The sequence below is a fragment of the Scaptodrosophila lebanonensis genome, unplaced genomic scaffold (assembly GCF_003285725.1).
Source record: "Scaptodrosophila lebanonensis strain 11010-0011.00,11010-0021.00 unplaced genomic scaffold, SlebRS2 tig00001410-arrow-pilon, whole genome shotgun sequence".
NCBI lineage: Eukaryota > Metazoa > Arthropoda > Insecta > Diptera > Drosophilidae > Scaptodrosophila > Scaptodrosophila lebanonensis.
Genome location: NW_022060738.1, coordinates 5,553,693 through 5,580,716, shown reverse-complemented (window position 1 = coordinate 5,580,716; position 27,024 = coordinate 5,553,693). Strand labels below are relative to the sequence as shown.

General features: G+C 38.1%; 1 protein-coding gene across 1 annotated transcript in view; it reads left to right on the top strand.

Annotated features, from left to right (window-relative positions):
- The window catches only part of LOC115630522 (protein O-mannosyl-transferase TMTC1), a 118,197-nt gene that overhangs the window by 72,459 nt on the left and 18,714 nt on the right, over nucleotides 1-27,024 (top strand). Inside the window, exon 3 of the mRNA XM_030527126.1 lies at nucleotides 10,567-10,659. Coding sequence (XP_030382986.1) covers nucleotides 10,567-10,659 — 93 coding nt within the window. The remainder of the gene's footprint in view (nucleotides 1-10,566; nucleotides 10,660-27,024) is intronic.

Sequence of the window (27,024 nt, the reverse complement as noted above, 5' to 3'; positions counted from 1 at the left end):
CAGCCACCGCATACCTAACATCCAACCACCCACCCGCCCTGGTAGCTCGACGCTTTGTTTTAAGTTCACCCTTCGCTGCTGCTTTTTATGTACAGTACAGTTTCTCTTGTCGGAACTTAACAAAAATAATGGGAAGGATTGTCATTTTTCGTTTCGAAATAGCTTACTTACTTGAAGATCTACTATATGTATTATCATCGGATTTTTCCATCGTATTCTAGCAGACTGCTGATTATAAACCTTCCTTCATAAGCAATTCCTTCTTTGAGTAGTTTTTTCCCACAAGCTGGTTATTGCTGAGGTAGATTCCTCTGTCCTCTTAGAACGGCTTAATTTTTCAGTTCCTCTCTCCCTCTATTTTATAAGAACTCTCCTCAATAGTTACTTCCGGGGAAATCTCTCTCCACTTACTGCTGTGACTCGAAGCCTAACTTGCCGGACTCGCAATACAATTTCCCTCACTGGGTTGGAGATTTTCCTTTATCCCTATATTTCCTAATTACTTTAATTAGCTCTTAATTAGTTTTATCCTCTACTCACTATTTTTTGTTAAGTCCATAACGTCTCTGATGACATTTGGCTGTGAATCGGGGCAACGTGTAGAAGGCTTATTATTACAGTTATTTTGTAGGTTTTCTTAGCTTTTCAGTTGAAATTGTAACGTAATATTATATTTCAACTTGTTTGTATTAACAGTCCATTTTGTTGATCTAATAAAATAAATAAATAATAAATACAAAAAATTATTTGAAATGGATAAAATGGACTGAGCAGCAGCATTTTAGGTGATTCCAAACTCACACTCTTTTAAAATAAATGTTGGTCCTATTAATTATCTCAATCCTGTCCCCAAAACTATATCGAAATAATATAACAAACGAATAACTTAACTTTAAATAGACTTTTACGCATGACATTTTTTTAATAGTAATATTAATAAGTTTACATTAGCTGCCGTAGGCTGGTTCTACTATATTTTCTTGTTCTGCTCTGTACTGTTCTGGCTCGGTTCTCTTTTCACTTTTGGGATTTTTGTGTGGCTGCCGCGCTTCGTTTGCAGTGGCAAAAACCAGCTGACCCAGAAACAAAAGTGTGTCTAATGGGTTTTTGTTATGTTTTTTGACATTTTGGGAATAATGTTTCCGTTTCCGGTTTAAGGTGTGCTGCCACCATCACCACCACCAGTAGTCGTCTCCGTTTTTTTACCTCTTCGAGTTTGCGCTTGTATGTACGAGTATATGTTGCAATTTCCGCCAGGACGCGCCAGCGTTTTCCGCTTGAAATAAGGTCAACATGCCTTTCAGTTGATTTAATAAAGCAGAAGTCAAAAGTTGCTACAATTTTGCCTCGCGCACCGCCTCCGCCTCCACCGCCATCTCCCGTCGTCTATTTTTTGGCATAAAATGCTTTTGCGAATTTTTCAGCCTTATCAACATCAAAGATAGAAGAGCGCGTTGAACAGTTTTGTACCGCGAGCTAATTTTCCCGCCGTAAACATGACAACGTAATTATTTTTTGTGCTACCATGCGGCGCGTTCCTGTCATCATGACAGTATCACCCCAACTGCCACCCCCAATTCTGAGTTGGGGATGTTGCTGCTGTTGCTTCCGCACGATAAGACAGCGCCTGGCTTGGCACTGTGATTAATGACAAAAATGGCGACATTTGCATACGAAATTGAAAGTAAATATTTGTTAGTATATACACAACAACAAAAACAACAACAACGATAGCAACAGTGACAACAAAATGTACCAACAAATGAGAGTAAAGAAGAAAAAACACGGCAACTCGCGCAACGCTAATTGCACTTTGACTTTTCAAGCGTGTCAGGCAGTGAGTCAACCAGTAGCTTCTATTTAGAGCAATTTGCAGTTACCTGCCACACAACACACTCGAAACAAACACACACATACTCTAAACACATATGTATGTATAGAGTAGAGCACGCCCACCCACACACATTCAGTCAAGGACAAGCGCAAATTTTCATGACAGACAAACCCAAACCGCCAATGTCTGTCATGTTGCTGTTGCTAGCAATGCAGTAATAGCGTAATAGCAACAACTGCAACAACAGGAACAGAACAACGACCAGCAGGATAACGTCGACGACGGCGACGATGGAGACGACGACGACGACGACGACGATGATGAGGACGATGTTGTTGCCTAGCTGAGTGACTGGCAAAATTAGCAAAGTAATTCACAGCGCCATCTGATGTGCTGTCAGACTCAAGGCCTCTCGCCCTTCATATACTTCACACAGACCCAACGATAGCGTCCCACAGTGGGGTGAATGGTTTTCGAACTCAATCCGCGGTTATGTGCATTTCCAACTGAAGTGTGTAGTGGATAGTATGTTTTACTAAGAACCCAATAGATGGACTGTGATTTCAGTTCGTTTTCACTCTCACTCTTTAGTTTCTCTAGCTTTCAGAACAAGCTTTTAAATCTAATTATAAGAAGAACATAGATGTTCTTGAACATGGAAGTGATTCTGTTTTATTTTTAAAAATGTAATAGGTTTCGATGACTTTTTTCAAAGGAATTCATATCATATGTGTCGCTCTTAAAAATTCCTTTCATTAATGCTTTCTCAAGGATTGTTGGTTTTGCAGCCCAGTGGCCTCTCTTTCCTTCAAGCAAGCTAATTGTCTCACAAACCCGTCGTTCTTATACTAAGCGAACAGTAAATTCTCTATCGAATAATATTGCCAGTCTGTGAGCTGTAAGATATCTGTAAGAGATCTGTAGGAGAACTGTAAGAGACCTGTAAGAGAGCTATAAGAGATCTGTTAGAGAGTAAGTCTCAAGCATACGATCGAGTAAGGCAGATGTGTGGAACGTCAGTGCAAACCTCATTTGTGGAATACTCTTCCTTTCCTTCCACATCAGTACCATCATTACTTATTATTTATAATCAAGTGGCAATTATATTGCTAAAAACTATGCTTACTTAAATTCCAGTATGATTTTATTAAATTAGACTTTCCAAGAAAGCACACAGTTGATGAGCTGACTCTTGTGTGCTGCTAATTAGATGTCTTAAGTTAATCAAAAACATATGGTGCAGACACAAGACACAAATATGCATCAGAGATATAATCCGACAAGCCATCACTCCACACATAGCAAACACATTAGACATAAACTTTATTGTTAATTATTTCAACAATATCAAAATCAATTTAATTTTAATTTCCTTCTATTTAGCCCACTGTTCGGTGGAGGCATAGAACGAAGCTAGCATTTGATTAATACTCACGTTTTTATTTTGTCTCCCTTTATTTTCGACAATCGAAATTAATTGCACGGCTCGGGGCCCTGTCTGTGCTTTGTTGAACTTTTGCCAAAAGAGGCGAAACGCAGCACCTGCCAACAGCCACCATCAAAACAGAGTTCCTGCTGCCAGTTCCAGTTTAGCAGAATTCGTAAAGCGCCTCGAGCTGCACTTTAAAGTGGCATATAATGGCAAACAAAGCGCTGAGACCTGATACTAGTTATTCGATATTCAGCACAGACACAAAATATATTTGACATACTATACGTATACACAATAATGAGACAGAAATCAAACATAAGCTTATTATACTTATGTAATAGCTAGTGAATACAGTGTATAGTACACAAAAACATTGTTTGTCTGGCATTAATTGATGTTGAGCATAATTTGAAATCTGTTTACAATAACAACTTGAACTCTGGACAACGAAGTAGACTCAGACTTGGCAGACGCAGTTGAAAATACATTTTTGAAGAAATAAAAGAGCAAAAGCTTGATTTATTGACTCAGGATTTGGTAACATAATATGAAATCTAATGAATTTATGGAGCCATATTCATATTGGCTTGAATTTCTCTTGCCTTTGGAAAGGGAACTTTTATTTGTATGTGACGAGTATTTTGTTTCATAAACCAACAATAATCAACTATTTATACCGTTTATACCGAAAAGTGCGAGTATATATAGTTTTTAGTGATATGCCGCATAAGTTCATTTGTTCGGTCAATAAATATTTTATAGAGGATTATTTTTTTAGGTGAAGAAACGAATTTAATCCAAATCTGGTATTAGTTTTCGTATGCTTTGTCCTGCAGCAGATTAATTCATTTTTTATGCACAAAAATGTCCAGAAGTGTATTCTCCTATAAGTATCTTTTAAATCTGTTCATTTGTCTGGTGAATAACCAGCTCTCATTAGACGAATTCAATATTAAATTTAACTCTGATCTAAGTTTTCATCTATTCAGCACAGACAAAATCATTTTGAAGTATAAATTAATTAATTTTTTATGCACAAAAATGTCCAGAAGTGTATTCTCTTATAAGTATCTTTTAAATCTGTGCATTTGTCAGGTGAATAACTAGTGCTCATTAGACGAATTCAATATTAAATTTAACTCTGATCTAAGTTTTCATCTATTTAGTCCTGCAGCAGGGACAAAATTATTTTTGAGTATAAATTAATTCATTTTTGATGCACAAAAATGTCCAGAAGTGTATTCTCCTATAAGTATCTTTTAAATCTGTTCATTTGTCTGGTGAATAACCAGCTCTCATTAGACGAATTCAATATTAAATTTAACTCTGATCTAAGTTTTCATCTATTTAGATCTGCAGCAGAGACAAAATCATTTTGGAGTAGAAATTAATGAGTGTTTGAAATCCAGAAGTGTATTCTCTTCAATCTTTATATAAAGGCCTAACAATGCATTGCAGATAATTTCCAGTGAACTTTAATATAATGCCAAGTTCGTACAATACACGTATATATGGTAATCAAGTGTGAACGCCAGATTGTCGTTTACAAGCCACACTTGCAATTATACGAGCAACTATGAACATACTACAGTTCGCAATATCAACTTATTTGGAGATGATTGTTTACGGGCCTGTTCAGTCATTATCTAAATTTGTTTGGCCAATCAGAGTGCATTGTTGCAGCTATAATTCATGCATTATGTATGTGCGAGTCTGAATGTATAGGCATGGATGGGTGGCGGTAGCCTCTATTCCCCAAAGAGGTGTCGAATGCGAATGAATGGTATGGGATCACGAAAAATGCATGCAATTTCTCTTGCAATGCGGTGCATGATGGATGACTGGCAAATTTTCATTTCACTACTCACAACTGATGATACTGCTGTACAACAACAATAACAACAACAACAACAACAGCAGCAACATTTGTGTGCCACGCGACGCATAATGAGCGCAATCGGCAATCAAAACTGTTGAATGCAAACAAACCGTAACGCACGTAACGTACCTAATGATTATTGCTGCTCTGGAATGGATACGACAGGCGACCGACTATGGCTGGAGGACAACAGACGACTTGTTGGCTAGCCAAGTGTCGCCGTCATCGTCGCCATTGCTATCACCAACGCCACTACCCCAAACACCATGCCCCTCGCCCTCATACCCACAGCAAGCATACGAGTATAATGGTCTGGTCGTATGTCATGTGGCATTCTTCGTTTTATATTAGCCGCAGACATGATGATGCACCATTAGTTGTATGTGCGTGTGTTTTGTATTTCTGAGTATCTGTTTGTGTGTATGTATGTGTGTGTGTGTGTTGGTTGTGTTGTTGACGGAAATTAAACGTTACGACGACATTTTGGAGCGCGTGCATGGCACATGTAATACGAAATGTGAACTGGTGCATGCTGCATTCTGAATGCCACTTGCAATGCAATCCGCTGCCAAGTTCCGTTGCTGTTGCTACTGCTGTTGTTGTTGTTGTCGTTGCCGTTGCTATTGCTGTCTCAGTCTTTGCATCTCTGTCTCTTGTTTTTGTGAGGCTAGTGGCCGAATGGACGCCATTGTTGTTGCTGGCTGCTGCTGCTGCCATCGCTGTTGTTGTCATCATCACCATCAGCACCATTACAAGTAATGAGTGCGGTCGGTCCGTGGGACGATGGGACGATGGGACGATGGGACATTGGTTGGTTGGTTGGCTTTCGTAGGCAGAGTCGGCTACGGTCATTGCATGAAAATTGTTATCTCGCATACTGCAGACGATTTCCGGCAGGCATATTCCCAACACAAGACACAAACACAAGCGACTGGCTTTTGCCTGTCTGCCAGTTCTGTCTGTCTCTCTGTCCCTCTGTCCCGCTTCCCTCTGTCCACCACGTCCACCACTCACTCTTCAGTATTCTGAATATGTTTGTGTGTTTGTGTGCGTGCACTGGCATCAGTGAAATTAAGTCGCACCGTTTGCAAACGACAATGGACCCACAATGGCGCACATCATTGCATTGCCTCGGCGACTCACCCCATTTCGTTCCCATCCGCACCGGCACCCGCACCCGTACCTGCACCCGCACCCTCATTCTAACATTGCAAACGTTGCGCGCCATTTTGTTTGCTTTTCCGCTGGCTTCATTTGCTTTGTGGCAGCACCGCCAGCAGGTGGACATGAAGAACTTGACGTTACTGTTACTGTTACTGTTGCTCTTCCTCTCCTTCCCTTCTTCTTGTTGTTGCCTTGCCGTTGCTGTTGTTGCTGTTGTTGTTGTTGTAGCTTTTGCTATGGTTGCGTTTATTTCCATTTCACTTAACGCTAATTAAGTGAATTGTTTTGATCTAAAATGAGCAACCACCAATCAAACCAAGGCGGCCATCTACACAAGAAAAATATACTGTACCTAAACATTTTTAAAGGTCTTCCCAATATGCTAATACAATCCGCTTTTGAATGTCGCCCTTGCGTACACGAATACACGAGCAGAAATTAAAAACAAAAAATGATAATTAAAGAACATTTCCTCTAGAAATTTACTCAACATTGAAAGCCAAAATCGAGCCATGGCCTCAATTTTCCCATACAAGATGTTAGTCAATAAGTTGTTATTTTTTTGTTGAAATCATGCTTTGAAATAAATATATAACCACTTCCTTCATCCAAATTAGAAATAAGATGGGAATTACATTAACAACTAACGTAGCCCAACTCTGAAAGAAAAGCTTTATTTTCCTACTTACTTGTAGTTCTACATTTTTTATTTATTTTTTTAAAACCAGCATTGAACGAGTGTTGCTCGTCTCTAATAGTTGTTTACTTTTTATATTAATTAATTTTAAGTTTTCTTCGTTTTTTTTTAGTAATTTATACTTTATGTTTGCTTATATGTATTTATTGATAGCTTAATTACGGCATTTCCAGAATTAAAGTAAATTAAAAAAAACTTTTAACAAAAAAACCGTCTTTGGATCTAATAAATGGCTTTCTCTTAGACTCCAGAACTCGACCAAATTTAAATGGGACCACACGGAAAATACCAGGTTTTAAATAAAAAAAAGAATTATCCAAATCGGTTCACCCAAGTTCTGAGATATCATTCATTACAAAAAAAGAAAATTAACACTAGAATTGAACTTAATCCCTTTTTTTGAAGTCAAAAATACATTGCAGTGTTGATAGATTGTTGTGCAAATGAAAATTGTTTGGTTTTTTTTATCAAGAAATGATTTTCCATAGATTAATAGTCTTACTCGACGCAAAAAGTTAAATATAGTATATAATTCGTTACTATTCATGCAACTTGTTGTAACTTCTTACACATCAAACTAAGATTAAGACCGCTTTTAAATACTTATACTCGAAACTTTGCTATACAATTTATTTATTTATTTATTACAAGTTAATAAGAGAGGTTTGTTTAACTAGGCCATACCTGATAGGTAATGGCGTTTCCGATTTGAAAACACAAACAGTAATTTTGGACAGAGCTGCAGGACAACGTTTATGGGTAGGATATCAATTGGCTTTGACGATTCCCATCAAGCCCATCAGTTGAGCCATCTTCGTCGTCGTCGTCGTCGTCGTCGTCATCGTTATCGCCTTCGCCATCAATGCTGGCCAACTGCGACTTATCTGCGTGTCATAAACCCATTTTAGCCGCTCTCACGCAAAACACATCAAAGTAATGCACATAGCAGCTAGCGAGTACAAAAGCGATATGCCGAATAAGCCATGTGGCCTTTAGAAAATGCTTCCAGACGCAATGACTATGATGATGTTGATGACTGCGATGACTGCCGCCGGCAATTTGGCGGTCGGGCTGTGGGCGGTGGCTAGGCATAATAACGGATTTAGGTTTACGTCGGCGCCTTAAGCGCCAAAGCAAATTAGCTCGTATTCAATACTTTGGGGGCCCTACTCGTATCTCGAATCTGTGTTTGTGAGGCCATTTTGCCGCATACAAACTCATACGCACGCAGAAATGCTCATCAACACACACACATACACACATACAGTGTCCCACTCATATCGTTTCACTTTCACTTCCCCAATGCTGCAATGACGTTGCTAATGAGCACTAATAATAATAATAATACGCTACTAAATTTAGAGGACGATACCAGGCTCATTTTGGACGGATGTGTTTGTGTGTGTGTGTGTGGACGTGTGTGCGATTATATATTTTATGTGCCTGTGTAAGAACATACATACCTTCCCAATTGATTCGCATGGCTTATGGCTTTCGAATACACATACGAGTACTAGTACCTCTCAAATAAACTGTTTACCCAATATTTGCACAAACTGATTTAGGTGGAAATTTTTAAAATGCATGAAATATAAATAAACCGCGTACATATACAAAGAGTTTACCAAATGCTTATTTATATAGCTTGTTCAACATTTACATGAAAACTCAGTTCCATAAATTTCAAAGAACGAAAAGCAAATAAACGCATTCAGCGACGTTGAACCATTTATAAAAATTGCAATGCAAGCGAATTGAAATTCAGATACATTTGCATTCAATTAATATTACTGACTCCTGTCACTTACTCGTAAGCATACATTTTGCATTTAATATCAGATATTACAGAAATTGAATTGTTGTTAACCAAACCACACACAAATTGTGTGCACATATTTGTCGTTAGCTGGAAAGAAACAAAATATAAATATGTATCAACTTGGATAACTAGGATAAAATTTATTGGAAACATTGCAATACATGCCATAAAATTCTTATAAATATGCTGAATGGTACTTCCATTCAAGAAAACAGCAAGTTTCAGCAAGTTCCTTTAAAAAAAAACATTTGCTGCTCTGCATACTTTTATGGCTTACTTTTTGGCACCACTTTATATATTTAACATCAAAAGTGGAAGTTTCTCAACATCTTCTCCGTTCGAAAATAAAAGTAAATGTCCTCAACCAAGTTCAAATAACATTTACATTAAGAAAGGGCAATTGAACAGAAGTACCTTGGCTTGCATCTTGAATGCGGACTTACATGGAAAACTCATATTAAGGCAAAACGGCAGCAACTTAAATTAAATACATAACGTATAAAATGTCACAAACCAGCCTAGAAAACAAAGTTCGCCTCTATAAAGCCATAATAAAGCCTGCCTTAAAATGTGGGGTACTGCTAGCAACTCGAATATTGAAATTCTGAGCCTTACCAATCAAAAGCAATAAAATCCATAGTTAATGTTGCTTTTTACATTTCAAGTGCATGCTTACACAAAGATCTAAGAATTTCTTATAAAAAAAGAAGTAATAAAAAATTTTTGGTAAAAAACACATTGATAGAATTCACGACCACGAAAATATGCCCGCCTTATATATAACAGATAATAGTCTAGCAGTAAGAAGACTTAAAACCATCAAACCTCATTCTCAGCTAGATAAATCAAAGAGAATATAATTCAACCAAAAATAGAAAATAATTGAAATATAATAATACGTTTCAATGGAAACTTTCAATACGCTTGTATTCCTTTCTAAATAAATACAATGTAACAAAAAAATCTAACAGTTTTCGGAAGCTCACAATCACACAATTCCTAATATTAGTTCCGACCCATTACTGACTACCAAAAAGTTACAATTGAGCTAATTATTTGCAGTTAAGTAACATTGTTTTATTCTTCAGTCTCCACCAAATACGTGTATAACTAGACTACCCATTCGTTCTATAGCTCACCACTTTATAACATAAATAGATTAAAAGCCAATGACATGCATAAAAATTGTACAATAGTATACTATTTCTATAATGGCTTTGACAATATTTTTTCATTGCGAGCGCTTTAAGTAACTTTCGAGAAATACTACACAAATAAAATAATCGATATTCTGCGTTGAAATGTGTACTTCTATTTATGAATACCATAAATTATTACACTTAACATACCACAATTTGCTTCAGTGCATGCAGGAGGAAAAGCCTGCTATGCTGCTAACAATAGCATTTCTTATATATGTACTTGTTGTGCCACATACCATAAATTTCGACACAAAAAGTCGCTTGTCGTCTACTCGAAAAATGTTTGAAAAAAAAAAGAAACACAAGCAAAGAAAAAAATGTTAAATTTTGTTAAAAGCCTGCAAACCACTTTGTGTGTCATCTCTTTAAATAAACAGGCCGGCTTATGTGCTTTGTTGAGCATTTTAGAATTAATTTCAGTAAATATTTTCTGACACTCAACTTTAATATTTATGCACATTGGCTCCATTTTCTAACATTTGTCTTTTTTGCGTGCGACATCTTGCTCACTCTTTCTCTCCCTCGTTTGCTTTTTGCAGCATGCTGGACGACTACGCAGGACTCGGCTGCTCGGCGCTGGCTTTTGTCCTGTACCTAAACACATTAAACGCTGGATTTGTCTACGATGACAGGTGAGAAACATTTTATTTTATTTCTTTTTTTTTTGTTTCTGCTGAATTAAAAATTCCATATGTCACCAAGTTGACGAAGGTAAACTGCTCTGTCGCTCTGTAAACGAGAAGTGTTGGTATTGTTGCTATTTTTGCCTGGACAGCGTGGCGACATTTTATTTCATTTTCGTCGCTTTATTTATATTAGTATTTTTGGAGAATTGTGAGACCCAAGTTTATTATTAATTGTGCGCCAAGTACCGTCATTTATTTGATAAAATCACAATCATAAATTTTGCTGCCTAATTGTAAAACTGAAAGCGGTCGCAACAGCAGCAAGTTTATCGTTATATATTTTGCTATTGTCAAAATCAGACGCTTGTGCTGAGCAAATTAAAAAACAAAAAGTTGATTTATGTGCCCCCCAAACACAACAACAAGAACAGCACCAACAGCAACAACAACAATGGGAGTTGTCCACTCACCTTGCATTGAAATGCGACGAACGCAAACGAAATTACCCATAAATATCAAAAGTCATGTACAATGGACAGGAATTTCCCAAAGGGACTCGCCGGCCAGCGTAACACACACAAAGCCATCGCCATCTCTTACGTTGCCATCATCATCGTCGCAGCCACCATTGCCACTGCCTTTGCCTTTACCGTAGTCGCAACTTGAAGTCAACCGGTGCACAAACAACAACAGCAACAACGGCAACAACAACAACAACAACTACTGAATCCAACTACGACGAAATACAATGAGAGCGACCGAACAATTGGAGGCTGGCGAGCAAAAGCAGCAGCTCAGACAACAGACGCACACACAGACCACAGATGGATGCGTGATACATCTATAAAACTGCACTGTCACGCAAATCACGGTCACTTAAAAAAACAAATAAATACAAATTACCAACACAGCCAAATCCCACCACACTTAAGAAGCTGAAAAAAATTTAATTCTCTCATACTAGATTATAAAAACCAAGTTTCAAGTCAGGCGGTGGAAAAATGCAGATTTTTCATACAAACTTTGGAGCCCATTTTCCCACTTTTAGAGTTAAAACTTTCCCAAACCTACACCATAGGCTACTTGCGTATAACTTACTAGCTCTTACCGTCTGAGCTGACATTGTGGGAGATCTGGTAGCTCCTTACGCTAGTATGCCAAGCCCCATTTATATTTTTTCATGAATTAAAAGTTTGAAATGGATAAATTCTTATTTTTCATACAAACATTCCACCCCCTTTTTTCATCCTAGAAAAATTTCGAAAAGCAGAGTATAGATGTATTTTATTCTTTAAATTTTTCATACAAATCTTGGAGGTCTTTTTGCCACCATTGGAGTTGGAACTTTCCAAAACCTACATATATACGATACTTGTATTTGGACTGTGCGTTGCCAGCTTGTGCTCCAATTCTTCCACCTCCAAAAATAAATGTTAATTTTTAATTATTGCAGATATAATTTGTAACTTAATTCGAACTTGATTGGCACAAACTCACATTGTGAGATTGCTGCTAGTTGATAACGAGCGTTAGCTAGTATGCCAAGCCCTATTTATATTTTTTCATGGATATAAAACAAAAGTTAGAAGAATTCATATTTTTCATAGAAACTTTCTTTGGAGTTCGAAAGGACACTTGAGCCCAAATTTCCATTTTCTAGATTTTGAAGTGCGGTGTTGACGCCTTAACCATTCACGATTATGAAATTTTTTTTTGTATTCTTTTATAGTTTTTAAAAATCAAGTTTGCAGTCGATCGTTGGAAAAATGCAAATAAACATTTGACAGGGAAGAAGGAGGCTTTAATAATGCAAGCTGTATATAAGATATGTATCAAATGTTGGATTCAGTAGGCCTTTTCGTGTTAAAACTTTCTGGCTAACTCAGGCTTAATGGAAAGAAAACTTAACTCTTGAACTATTGTATATGCTCGTATATTATAAAACTTAAAAAATCTGGTCTGTGATTGTATTCTTTAGAACATTTTATGAAATCAAGAAGACGAAGTTTTGTCTCGCGAATATTTAAAATATTTATAAAAAATTGATTAATTCCATTCTTAATTTATTTTTAATTGAAATATAACTTGATGAAAATTAATATTTTAATTACTTGATAAGCTGTTGTTTGCCAACTCAGACTTCATCTTTTGTTCTTTAAAACATTCTATGAAGTAAAGAAAATATTCGTTGCCTATTAGACTTATCTCGAGAATATTCAAAATATATATCAAAAAATTTATAAAATCTTTTAAAAAAGTGTTGTTCAACTTATTCTTTCAATTGCTTGATATGATAAATTGATAAGTTATATACATATATATGCATATTAATCTCAATTTTCGCACTCACGACGCATCTGCTCACGTACGGAGGCATAACACCACAAGAGGCCCCTCTCCAACTGGCAAAATCAGACAGAAAGATACACATAAATGGCAAGTTATGCACAAAGTGCTCAGGCTGGAGCTTGAGCTCGTTATTTTGTGCCATGTTGGTTGGTTGGCTCTGTTTTTGGCTTTTCAGGAAACAAGCACAAAACTTGCACAAATAATAAACGCAACTTATGTAACTGCGCTCCAAGCCACTTTAGGGGACAACAAGTTTTGTGTGCGAGTTTATGTTTTCATGTACGAGTATTTTCCTTCTTTTTTGTACTTTTTATTTTGCCATCTTCTATTTTTTGCTGTTGTTGTTGCATTGTTTTTGTTTTTAGCAAGCGGAAGCTGCTTTGGTCACTTTCACACAGTTGCCTGCCTTTCTGGCTGCCTACCTATGCGACAATTGTGTGCACGTTTGTCATTGTTCTTGTTGTTGCTGTTGCTGTTGTTGTAGCTACTACTGTTGTGGTTGGCCAACAACATGGCCGCAGTTGCCACATAAGCACAAGTTATTATTGTGGAGTCAAGCCAAACCGAGCCAAACAAAACATGATTTATTAAATGGCAGCATTCACTTCAATTTGTTTCCTATCAACTGGAAAAAAACGACCGACGACCGACGGCCAACGACCAACGACTAACGACCAACGGCTAACGGCTATCGGCCAACGAAGGTCTGGCCTGAAATGGCAGCGATATGCGCCTCCTTAAGTGTATAGCATGTATCTGTGTGTGTGTGTGTGTGTGTGTGTGTGTGTTCATGTGTAGTATGGTTTTTGTTTTGCTATAAGTGCGGGCAATTTTCAGCTAAAAGTTCATGGCTGTTGCTTGTTTGGATTTAAGCCCCTGTCCTGTCCTATCCTGTCCACCCTATGGCAGCAAAAAAGCATTAGTTTCAAAGAAAATTGTTGAGGTAAAAACATGAATTCTATTCTAACAAGCAACCATTTAGATGCAGGGATTACAGATTTGTCTGACATTTAAGTATGATATTTATACCAGCATACATGAATTGTATTTACGTCTGTGTGTGTGTGTGCGATTCATTATACTCTGTACATGAAATGTACAAGAGTATATTAAGTTTGCGGGAGCTGAAAAATGTAACAGGCAGAAGGAGGCGTGGCAGACCCCACAAAGTATATATATTCTTGATCAGCATGACGAGACGAGTCGATCTAGCCCTGTCTGTCTGTCTGTCCGTCTGTCCGTCCGTATGAACACCTAGATCTCAGAGACTATAAGAGATAGAGACACCAAATTTTGCACGAAGATGCGTTATGTGTGTATTCTATACGAGTTTGTTTTATTTTTTTGATTTTCCCCCCCACTTCCCCCCTATGGGGGTTTTCCCGATTTTCCATTCGTATAATCGCCTATATCTCGGAGACTATAAGACCTAGGAACACCAAATTTTAGTCCCAGATGCCTTATGTGAATACGCAGAAAATGTATATTTTGGAATTCCCCTCCCTCCCCCCTCTACCCCGCAAATCGTAACTCCCGTAATTCTTGGAATTTCGAACTAAAATTTTGGAAATACCCCCAGTTAGTTATTATGTGTCCGTATGCCAAATTTCATTATGATAGACCGATTTAACAAGAAGTTATAGCCATAAATATATTTTCTGATGCAGCGCTGCTGCAGCGCTGCCCGCGGCTGTTGTTGATGTTGCTGTTTGGTTGACTGCGAAAATGCTTACACAGACACGAATAGATGCGCATAGGCATACATACACTCACACAGGCGCAATTGCTATGTAAATGTGCAATTATAAACCCTTTACGTGAGTTCGAATACCGAGAGAGGTAAAATCGATCAAATTTTTTTTTTATTTTCTTAATTTTTTTTATTTTCTATAATTATTGTAAACATATGTACAGAGTATTTCAAAGTCGGGACACCCGACTTTAGCTTTTTTACTTGTTTTTATTCTCTTTTTTGTCTTCTTGCATATGAACAATGCGCTGTTGTGCACAAAGTCTTGAATTAATCCTACTCTACTATAAGTTGGCAAAACAAATCTTAAGAACGAAAATCACAAAAGCACATAGTCGACATCAAGTATATCTTACGAGTATATGTATTTTGACACAAATTGGGGTTGACTGCCTCAGCAAATTGGTTTTGAAAGTTTGCAAGTTTCGTTTTATTATTAATCGATTAGCAAAGCAAAGTGTTACACCCAATTTTTATCTAAATTATCCCTTCAAGTCTGATCGAAAACTAATAAAAAATAAAGTACCTCATACGCCAAATTCTATAGTGTCGTTCTAAATGGAGTTTCTGATCAGATAATCAATCATTTCATAATCAGCAACTGGCAATATCCTACATTTTTATATTTATAATGCTGTTGGCGTTAAAGCTTAGTAATGATTTAAGCTTGAAATGAATATAAACTCGCTTTTTACTGTCCATGTCGAATATTAAGCCTGATGTCTGCAACGAACGTCTTTGAAACAGAGAACAATTATAATTTAATCGAATTAAAATGAATATTGAACTAAAATCTTTGAACTTGTTAACCATTGCATTGCAAATGTGTTTCTAATTTTGGTAAATTTTTCAATGTCATGTTGTACGGAAACAGAGCTTTCGATAACGCTTCGTTTAGCTGAATGCAGATTCTATTGTATTTTATTACAGCATTCTTTGGATCTCCATGCGGATGAAGATGAGAAAAAAATTTTTTAAGTCCGTCGAATTCCAAATTTTTAACAGGTTTCGCTGACTTTTGCATTTTTTAGTCAATAAAAAACACAATTTCCGTTTTTTGTCACGTTTGAATTGATTCTATTTACCCCTTACTTTGGAATCAACCTAACACATATAGAGCTATTAGTTAAACTAAATAATGAGAACAAAATGTGTTTTCTGTTATTTTTTTCATTTTAAAAGCGTATATATATCATAAATATAAGTTCGTACACGATTACTTATTTCAAATATGTTCTACTTATATCAAAAGCATTAGCAATTTATTTAAAAACTTGCAATTAATTAATCAAGTAAGAAAATAACTTGATAAGTTTGCAGAGAGCACAGAAAATACATCAGGGAGCGTTTGTATTGAAAATTATTGATAAGGCCCCATTTCGGGTGAAGGATTTGTCTTCGCTTGTCTTCGTTAATAACGGACAAGTTTTTGGAAACTTTCTTAGAGCCTTAACCTTAACCTTAACCTTATCAGCTTTCTTCCTCGTCTTTTTTGTAAGTTAGTTTCAAAGAATTTATGAATTGGCGTGTACATATGTATAAATTGTTGCAATTTTTCGAATTATTTTAAATCAAATAAATACAATTCCGTTGTATTTTGCAACACAAAAACCTTTAAGCTGAGCCTGCCTTACTAAAGATTATCTAGCATCAAGGACAACGTGTTTTTCTATTTTTCCTAGTATACACATGTGTATTTGTATTTTATTTTATCTTTTCTAACTTGGTTACTATTGACATTCTCTTCCCATATTGCCACTTCCTGGCCATCGCAGGGCTATTAATGTTTAATGTTATGCACTCACAGAGCTTTGGCGAATTCTATTTCCAATTTTTTCTTCTTTTTTTGTGATGTGCCATAAAATAAATGATGCTCCTGACGTTCAAATTGAAAACCTTTAATTTGTTGTCATGCCAGCACACAGATTTGAAGCATTTTTGTTGTTTATGTCGTTGCTGATGTTGTTGTTGTTGCGTTTAAGTCGGTTCTTTAACATTGTGCCCACTTGATACGCGTGCGATACTCGCATACGGACTCTGATATCGTTACAAAATGTTGCCAATGTACACTTTTACAATAATTTATGTGGCGTATTAAAGGGACAGCAACGACAGCAGTAGCAGCAGCACCACCAGCAGCAGCAGCAACAACAACAACCACAGCATCAACAGAAACAACAACAACAACAACGACGGCGGTAGCAGCAGCAGCAGCAGCAGCAGTACTGAGAATATCCGTAATTTTGATGGCACACGCCGTAAGGCTCTAGGCGTACTTCACAGCTGGCAAGCACAAGAGCAAAAGCAACAGCAACGGAATTTCGTCCTTTTTATATAAAATCGAAAATTTTTCACTTTACATACACATAACACACACATACACACGCACACACATTCATCCCCAGTCATGCAACGTTACAAGTGTTGTGGGTAACCGTTACGGAGTCTGTATGTTCATGTATGTGTATGTGTGAGTGTGTGGCAAGGAATTGTAGAGCAGAGATGGGGACTCGGCACTGATGCTATGATATATTGTCTTCAACAAAAGCCAACCACAGTCCTTGCCCGCAGTATGTGTATAGGTAGGTAAGTCTTGTGCCATTGTTGTTGTACCTCGTTCCTGCTGACGGCACATACTAGAAAACGTCGTTACACACTGGGATATTTCATTGAAATATATACACATTGAAATATATATCTCTCATATATCTCATGATTCTGTGCTTGAAATTGTTTTAGAAAATGTATAGTGCAAGGCGTAATTAATATTGATAATTGTTGCCAAAACTTTACCTATAAATGTTCATTGATGTGCTTCTCTATACTAGTAACAGTTTCTAAACAAAAAGCGAATCAGAACTTAAATCAGAATTTCAAAAATTCGAACCCATAAATTCTTGGGGCATAACAAGGCTCAACAAGCTAACAGGAATCCCACAGTGTTTATTCTTTCCTGACTCTGTTCGCTACCATCATCGCATAAAGCATGATTTTAAAAAATTACTAGCAGTTTTAAAAATTCTGCTGGCCAAATCAGCAGGCCGATTCAGCAGCATAATAATAACAAATATTTAAAAAATGGAGTTTTGCATTATTTGTCTTTGCATTATTAATAATTAAATTGCGACAAGAATATTTTAAGTTATATTTTTTTTTTTTTTTTTTTTTTTTTTTTTTTTTTTTACATATATACAATTTATTAAACTAGTTTTCTACTACCAATATGGCAGCTTAAGCTAGTTGAAAGTTAGGGAATACAAAAGTTGTCTATAGTAAGCATCTATAGGACGCACTTATATCTATGTACATATATACAATATTTACAATGTTTTACATGAAAAATGATTATATTTTATGATATATACTATGTATTTTATACAAGGGCTCTTGTGGGGAGATCCTTTGGATGGCACTTCTTCAGTCTTCTCTTCTTAGGTTTGGACAGGAGCCGCCTCGCTAGTGCGTTGGGGTGACTGCCGAGTCGCTTCTCGTAATTGCTTGCGTGCATTTGAATGACATCGCCAACCTTGGGGACACATAAGTCTCTTTCGATGTCCCTAGTGCGCATATACCAGGGAGCGTTGCATATTTTTCTGAGTATTTTAGCTTGCGCAACTCTTATTTTGTTTAGGTTTGAAGCAGCGGCAATGCCATAAATTGGTAGCGCATACTTCCATATTGGACTTAATATGGACTTATATACTGTCACCTTACTGTGCAGGGACAGCTTGTTGCATGGTGCAAGCAGCCATGCCATCTTTCCGGCTTTCGCCATGACCGATCGCTTGACCATTGTTGTATGCTTGCTGAAGTTGAGTCTTCTGTCCAGAATTACACCAAGATATTTGTGCGAATTTGTATGACTGAGCGTGGACCCCAACATTGTGATATCTCCGCATGACGACGGCCTTGTTGTAAATGTGACATTCGCACACTTGCTGGCGTTGATACCAATGTTCCAATTCAGAGCCCACTTCTCGAAACTACTTACATACTGCTGTAAGGCTTCCGAAGCTACATCGATATCTCTGCTTCTGGTAAGCACCGCAGTGTCGTCTGCGTAAGTAGCTATTAGTGCGTCATCCTCGTATACTCCAATGATCTCTTGCGGTGCAGGCATATCAGCAGTAAATAATGTATACAGGGTAGGACCGAGAACACTGCCTTGGGGCACTCCTGCACAAATTGAGCGCCTCGTGGATTTCACTCCATCAACAGCAACTCTGAAGCTTCTGTCCCTTAGAAAGCTTTCGATGAGTTGAAACAATTGAGGAGTTAGCATGCCTTTCAATTTGCAGAGGAGACCATCATGCCACACTCTATCAAAAGCTTGTTTAATATCCATAAACACAGCCACTGAGTACATCTTTTGCTCCATGGCTTCCAGGGCGAAGTTGACCACACGGTGGAGCTGTTCCGGTGTTCCGTGACTTCTTCGAAAACCAAATTGCCATTTTGGAATTCTGCGCGCCACGGCTTCGAGCTGGAGAATCCGGTCCAGAATCACGCGTTCCATCATCTTCCCGAGGGCAGGTAGCAGACTAATCGGCCTATATCCATCTACTTCAGTATGCTGTTTCTCTGGCTTTGGAATCATCGTAATTAGCGCCATTTTCCAGCAGTTTGGAAAGTGCCTCAGCCTGAGTATGTTATTCATGAGCAAGACAATATACAGCAGAGCCCTTGTGGGGAGCAGTTTCAGCGTCCTGTTGTCTAAAAGGTCTTCTCCAGGCGCTTTTTTTACCTTTAGATTTTTTATCTGCTGTACCACTTCTTGAAGTGTAACTGGGCTTGCAGGCAAGGCCATTTGGAATGGCATCTCCAGCCTAAGCTCGACTACCCTTCGCCTATCTGCTGTTGTAAAGTCAAAAGGCTTAAATCTTTCCTCTAGGCTGTTTGCAAAGATTTCAGCTTTCTGCTGACTGGAGTAGCTCCATCCACCTGTAGGATCCTTAATTGGAGTCTTAGGGATGACCAGCCTCTTAAATCGCCTCGTAAGCTTCCAGAGCGAGTAATTAAATGATGCATCTGGACCAGCACTTTCCAATATGTCATCAATTCTGCCTTGTCTGATTTTAGCAAGCTCTTTTTGCAGTCGATTGGACAGTCTTTTGTAGATTTGATGAATGCGAGTATCTCCAGTTCTTGCATATTCTTTCCTGACTCTTCTTTTCAGGCTTAAGAGCGCAGCAGCCGTTGGTGGTAGACTAGCATGACTATGTTGGGTTGGCAAGCGTAAAGTTTTCGGTGCAGCAGAAGACGCAGCCAGTGAAATGTTCTTCATGAGGATTGATATCGCGTCTTCGATATCCTCTGGGCTGTTAATTTCGACGTTCAGGTTAATTCTTCTTTCGAGATCGGCTTTAAAAACATCAATACGGGAGCCAGGTGGTAGAATATATTCCCTCTTGGGATTATATTGCGGTGCATGATGTAGCGTCGCTACTACTGGAAGGTGATCCGATGCGAGCTCATATTTTGTTTCAACGGTGAGTCTGTTTAGGGCAATCCTGTTGACAATAAAGAAGTCTAGTGCAGAGGGGTTAAGCCGTGTGTTGTAAGAGTAGAAAGTTGGCTCTCCAGTAGCAAGAACTTGGCAAGTAGTACTAGCTATGGCCTCTTGCAAACACCTTCCTCGCCTGCAAGATCTGGAATTACCCCACCATTGGTGTTTTGCATTAAAATCACCGCCTACAATAAACTTATCTCCTAAGGTTGCAAGCAATAGATCAAAGTCGGCCCTGCACCAAGCTTCATTGGGAGGAAGATATAGGGAGGAGACTTTGATGCTTCCACCATTCGTCGGTATAGTTACGCTGGCCGCTTGGATGCTTGTTTTTAGAATTGGCTCATTCTGTGAATGAGCGATACTTGATCTAATGATGACTGCAGAACCACTTTTAGCGGTGCCACTAGGATGATTAGCGTAGTACTGGTCGTATCCTGGCAAATATGCGTTCAAGCCAGGACGCATATGCGTTTCGGTTATTAACATGATATCGATCGAGTTTGAACTTAGGAAAAGCCTGAGTTCATCATTGTTTTTGACCAGGCCCCGTGCGTTCCATAATCCGATTTTTAACAGCGGATTTAACATTTGGATATTAGTTTTTGTACCAAGTCACGGAAGGCTCTATTGGAATCCATATTTTCCTGTATGAGCTTATACATTTGATCCATTCTTGCGTTTAGATCTAAAATCGCCTTTTCCAGCATACTAAATTTGTTGTTTAGATGCCAATCTTCGGCGGAACTGTGTGATCGGGGCGAGTTTTGGTTTGTTGGCGCGCTGGTACGTTTTTCTCCAATTGGCCTAGCTGCATCAGCATAAGAGAAGCCACTCTTAACAGTAGAGTTTGAGATAAACTGTACTTTAGTGCCTTGGTTATTTGGGTAACTCCTATTGCTACCGATAACTAGTCCATCTTTCGGCAACCTCACAGCTGGCTTAAGTTTTTTGGCTAGATCAATTCTTACCTTGCAGCCTCTGAAGCTCGACATGTGGTCTTCGCCGCAATTAGCGCATATAAATTCCCCATTATCATTCAGGTTACATGATTTTGAGCCAGTATCATGGTCCCCCGAGCATTTACCGCAAACCGGCTTTTTAAGGCAATAGTTCCTCGTGTGCCCGAAATCTTGGCATCTGAAGCATTGTACCAGCTCTTTACTCTGTTTGGCCTTTGATATTGTAACCCTGTGTCTACCAATTTGAGTTATTTTTAGTGCCTCAGCAACGTTGGGTGCGTTCTGGAGGTTAACGTAAAACATATTTTGTCTTGTTTTAACATTATTTATGTCCTCACCATCCTCCTCATTAATTTGAATGTTACGCCAGTCCGGTTTTCTGGGGCAATATATATTCAAAACTGTAAAGCCCTTGTCGGTAAAGGTGCGCTCTATTAATTGCCTGGGTACATTGGGATGAATATCTCTGAGCACCAATCTGCAGGGTTTGTTCTCCTTCAACTGGTGGTGCCAGAATTGACAATTTTGATTGGACAATAATTTGATTATTGCACGAAACGCATTCGAATTCTTCGTATAAATACGCGAGATCCCAGATTTCGATGTGCGTATGTCGTAATCGTTAGGGGAGACAGCAGAATTGAGCGCCACCTCCAGCTTATCCAATTTGTTGACTTGTGGCACACATATAGCAGGAGGCTTAGGAATACTACTTCCCTGCTGGAAACGGCTGGCTTCATTTTGCTGGCTCGATGGATCTTCGGAATCTGGCTCTTCCATTTCCATAATGGAATCAGCTTCTTCCGAAAGGGCTGCAAATCTATTATTTTGAAGCGCTGGCGGAGAGGAGGACGCAGTTCGTTGTCCCTGGGTTGTATTGACAGGAGTTGGCTTATTTTTTTGAGCCGATTTTAGTGACTCGACGGCTCCTTTCCGCTTCCTATTAATACCGGGTACTGGCATTTGAAACGAGCAAAATTTGTCCAGAGTTGGATTTGCAACTAAGTTTGTGATTGAAGCCGGTGTACTCACAACGGCGGGTGTGGAGCACAAACTGCCATTTGATGTCGCTACTGTAGTATACATTGATTGAGAGTTCACCACAGAAAATGTTAGGGTACTTGTAGTCGATGTACAAGTGGTTGAGGCAATCCAGTTACTGGTTGAGATTGACGGCTTTAAGTATGGTTTTCCCATTGACATATGCAAGTCCTTGGTTATTTTTGCTCTCAGCTCCGAAGGTGATTTACCAGAAATTTTTCTCATCTCCACGTACTTCGGCAGCTTATTGACTACTTCCTCAGCTGCTCCGAGAGCGGCCGAGTCTTCATCAGCATTCATTTACGTGAGATAAGATGACTTGCAAAACAAGCAAAGAAGAAAAATTCTGGGCTGTCTCTGCTCCGATGACGTGTATACGTCAGCAGAGCAGCCCCATACAGCAGATTAATTGTTGATTGGAATCCAAGAAAATAAGGATACTAAACGATTGCCAAAAAGCCAAGGTGAAACTAGGTTTCCGGGTGGTTTTTTTTTAACGCACTATACGCGAAATAATTGAAAAAGAGGAATTTATTACAATTTTTCACGGAGCGCACAATAAAAAGTCGACTAGTCACTTTGACAGCTACCAGGGTTGTGAAGTTATATTTTTGATAATGAACTTTTAGAGCTGTACATGATAAAAATATTGATCAAAACTTGGTAATCTTTCCAAAAATTATTGGTCTGAAAATATATGGATAGGCCGCTTCTATTCGTTGGAAAAATTGGTTGCAATATATATTTTTTTATACGAATTATATTTTAATTATGCTGTTTACAATAACTTAAAATATAATTAAAGAAATATACAATACCAACTTAAGGAAGGAGTTTAGTGTTACTTATAATTTTATATTTATAATTTAGATAAATCTTTTGGCAAGGTCAACAGGGTGTGACCGCTTAAGCCTTCTTCTCGCTGTATCTCTTCCTTTTCTGTACTGTTTCAGCAGACGCCTTGCATTTGCGTGGGTTCGGTTTTATCTTGCATGATTCGGAGATTCTCCAGTTGGGATTATGCAGCGATTCCATATACCTTAAAGTCATATTGGCAAGAACAGGCAACATATAGTGGATGTACAAAAAGTTGCATTAAAAATTCGAACGTATTAAAGCCAGTTGGAATTTAATTTTTTCATTCACAATTCTGCTACCATTGCGACACTGTAAATTTTCTCTGTCATTGTTGTTGGTGTTGTTGCTGCTGCTGCTGGCTGTGCTGGCTCCATCGACTGCGAGTGAAAAGCTTGCGATAACGGCAACTACATGCCGCACTTGTAAGCTGCTTGAAGCTTGGGCATTGTTGTTGTTGTTGTTGTTGCTGCTGACAAAGTGCCGCCGTGCTGGTGTTGATATTTTCGTTGTTGCCCTTGTCCATTGCCAATGTTTTTGTTGTGTTTGCTGTTCTACTTGTTATTGTTGTAGAGTATGTTTATATTGTTGTTGTTGTTATTCATTCACTAGCTACGACGATGATAAAGCAAAAAAGTCACTGCGGAAATTCTGCTGATGACGATAATGTTGACGACGATGACAGGAACAACTTGGGTGATGATGAAATGCTAAATCCAGTCTCAGTATCCACCGCCCGCACTCCCCCCGCACCCCACTGCCACACTGACTTACCTGCCCGAAGCCTGTCATGGTATGCTGTTGATGCGCACATAGTACCCCTTGAGGGCTTGAGCTTGTTTACCAGAAATTAAGCAAAAAGCAATACAGTCTACAATCAGAGCCGGCTGGCAGGCAGTGGACGGCCGGGCGGACGGTTGAGCGGGCGGGCGGCGGACTAAAGCCCTACACAATGCATGCGCCCCAAGGTATGCAACAAAATGCTTTTCAATATTTGCCATTGCTGCCGCTGCCGCTTGAAATCCTTGCAAATGAGGCGTAGAAATTTTGTGCGTTGGCATGGCAAAAAACATAAAGAAGAAGCTGCAGCAGCATCAGCATCAGCGCCAATACAGGGGGATACGTATATGAAGGTGTAGAGAGGTTGGTGAAAATTGAAACTGCAGCACAGGTACAGGCACAGTGCTCACACATATATTTATATCCATATAGTACATATGTTTGGGTGTTTGTATGTGTGTATAGAGATGTGTGTGGTTGGGCGTTCATCGGCTATGGCATTTCTTGGGGAAAGCTGCCACTTTTGCTGCTTTGTACGCTCCCGATAAGAATTTGTTTGCCTTCGAACACATTTTTGTGGCTGCTTTGCACACACACACACACACAGAGAGAGAGAAAAAGTGTAAGAAAATGCCAATTGAAATTGAAGTGTAGATGAGTGCAAGTGCATGGCATTACAGTGCACCTTTTTTCCCATCCCCACCCGCCTGCCTCACACGACGGCCAATAACTTTACTTGATGGTGAGCACGTCTCGCTGAGAATTTCGTAAACCCAATTTGTGGTACTCAGCGCCAATTCAAACACTGCCACGACCCCTCGAACCCGCAAACGCCACCCTCGCATACTCGAAATCCTTTTTGTTGTGGCATTCATGCATATGAAAAGTTGCAGAGCACACACACAAATTCACACACACATATGCGTGCGAAAAAAGGAAAAACGCCGCCATATTTCCGGCGCACATTCAAAGCTTCCAAATGTGGACAGGCACTCTCGATTCGTTGCTATATAAAATATTAAATTGCAAAATGAATTTTATTCAAAATGCTTTGCAAAATTATCGTTTCTTCTTCTCTTTTTCTTTATACAAGTATTTCTTCCTCCATTTTATTTTTGGCTAGCAACGCATTTGACTTTTTCTATTACATATACATACGTACATCTCTTTGCTTGTTGTTTTTGGGTTGGGCGTGGACTCACTAACACACACACGCACATATCCTTCTTCGCATTTTGCATTGACATACACACACACTTATATAACGGAAGCAGCATTTTCATGGCCCGCAGCTATGAAAAAAACGCCACTTGATGTTGCCCAACAGTTGAACTTTTCACCAAGACCTAAAACTACAGCCGCCGGCATGGCCGAAACTAATGTCAATATGTGTATTTAAAATATTTTAAGTAAACACATCAGTTAGCTAATATAAACTGAAGGCTTCGGCTTCGTTGAGAAATTTATAAATGCTTGAATATTTAATAAAACTTTAACTCTATAAATGTAAATTGCGTAGATTCTATTAAATTTAGGGCGGAACCGAATTAAAAAAGGCTTTTAAGATCAGTGTTTTGGCCGCCTTAATATTAAAGAAACATATATTTATATTGATTTTAGGAAGATATTGTTACTTCTCTCTCTAACTGTTTACTGCTTGTACCCCAAGACATTTTGGTTGATATTTTTGCCAGCACCAGAACAGTTTTAAAATATATATGTATGAGTATTAGAGTATATCGCGTTGACTTGTCTGACAAATAATATATTATTTAATAGACAAATGAGTACTTCTACTGTTCTTACTTCTCAATTACTTACTCTAGGTATTAATTTATTCATTTTAATGAAAAAATTATATTTTACAGTTTCTTTAAGCATGATGTTTATTTATGGTCCATATTGCAAGTTTTTAAAAACTAGTTGGTCATTTAAATTTGCAATAAACTCAACAATCTTGCAATACAAGTATTATTTAAAATATTTTCTGACCATTTTTCTTCAATGATAAAATTACACAGGAAATCTTTATAAAAAAACAAAATCTGCGCTATTAAACAAAATTTTGTAATTCTTTTTGGGACAAAAAAAACCGTTCGTTATCCAGCCTTAGATAATATTAATCCCAAGATTGTTAAATTTCTTACTTAAATAAAATGAACACAAACCCTTAAACAATTTATAATTTATTTTTGAGAGCAAAAAACATTTTATTATCCAACACTTAGATAATATTGAATTTAAATTGTAAATTTTCTATCTTAAATAAAACAAAGCCAAACTTTGAACAATTTATTATTTCTTTAATGTGCATTAAATAAGTTGCTGCTGCACAAAACCTATGTTTTTCTTCTTTTTCTTCACTTTTGAAAACAATATTGTTTTATTTTTGGCTTAAAAACAGGGCTGGCTTAAAACAACAAATGGGGCTGTTGACAAAAGCAAATAAAGGATGAAAAGTTACAGTTTTTCAATTTTATTTTAAAATGTTTATACGTGAGATTTAGAAAGAATTCAATACAATGCATTTTGATTGCATTGCCAGCATTTGTCTTAAATTACACGCATCAGTCCTAATTGTGCACATTGTTGACCTTAGCATGACGTTAAGGATGAGTAGCAAATCTCTGCTCGCATTTTATCCTTAAGAAAAGTACAAATTTTGAAATTCGCATCAAAACTGTTTAAGTAAATATAACAAAATGGGCCATTCTCAGTAGTTATTGGGGGAGCATGGCTTAGAATTTCTGTCAGTTGTTTATGTGGTTTTCCGTATTTTTCACAATTTACTAGCCCCATAAAGCTTTTAAAGTCTTTTGGGGGCTTAAATGACATTTAACTTTCTTCTTACTCTGTACTTTTATCCGAATACATTCTGGGAAGGGTGCTGGGTTGAGTTTTTTTGTTTCTTATTTTTTTGCAAAGGCTTTGTTGGAGCCCGGTCAGTTGTGCCTTGAAGACAATTTGTCCTACAATTTAATTAGAGCAACGCTGCTCGAATGGGCAGTGTCAGCGTCAGCGTCAAGTCTTTTTCATGCCTTGTTTTTATTGGAGCATTTTATGTATAAACGCAACAGCAGCAACAACAGATGCCCCCAACGACATGCTGCTACTCCAACCATTACGTA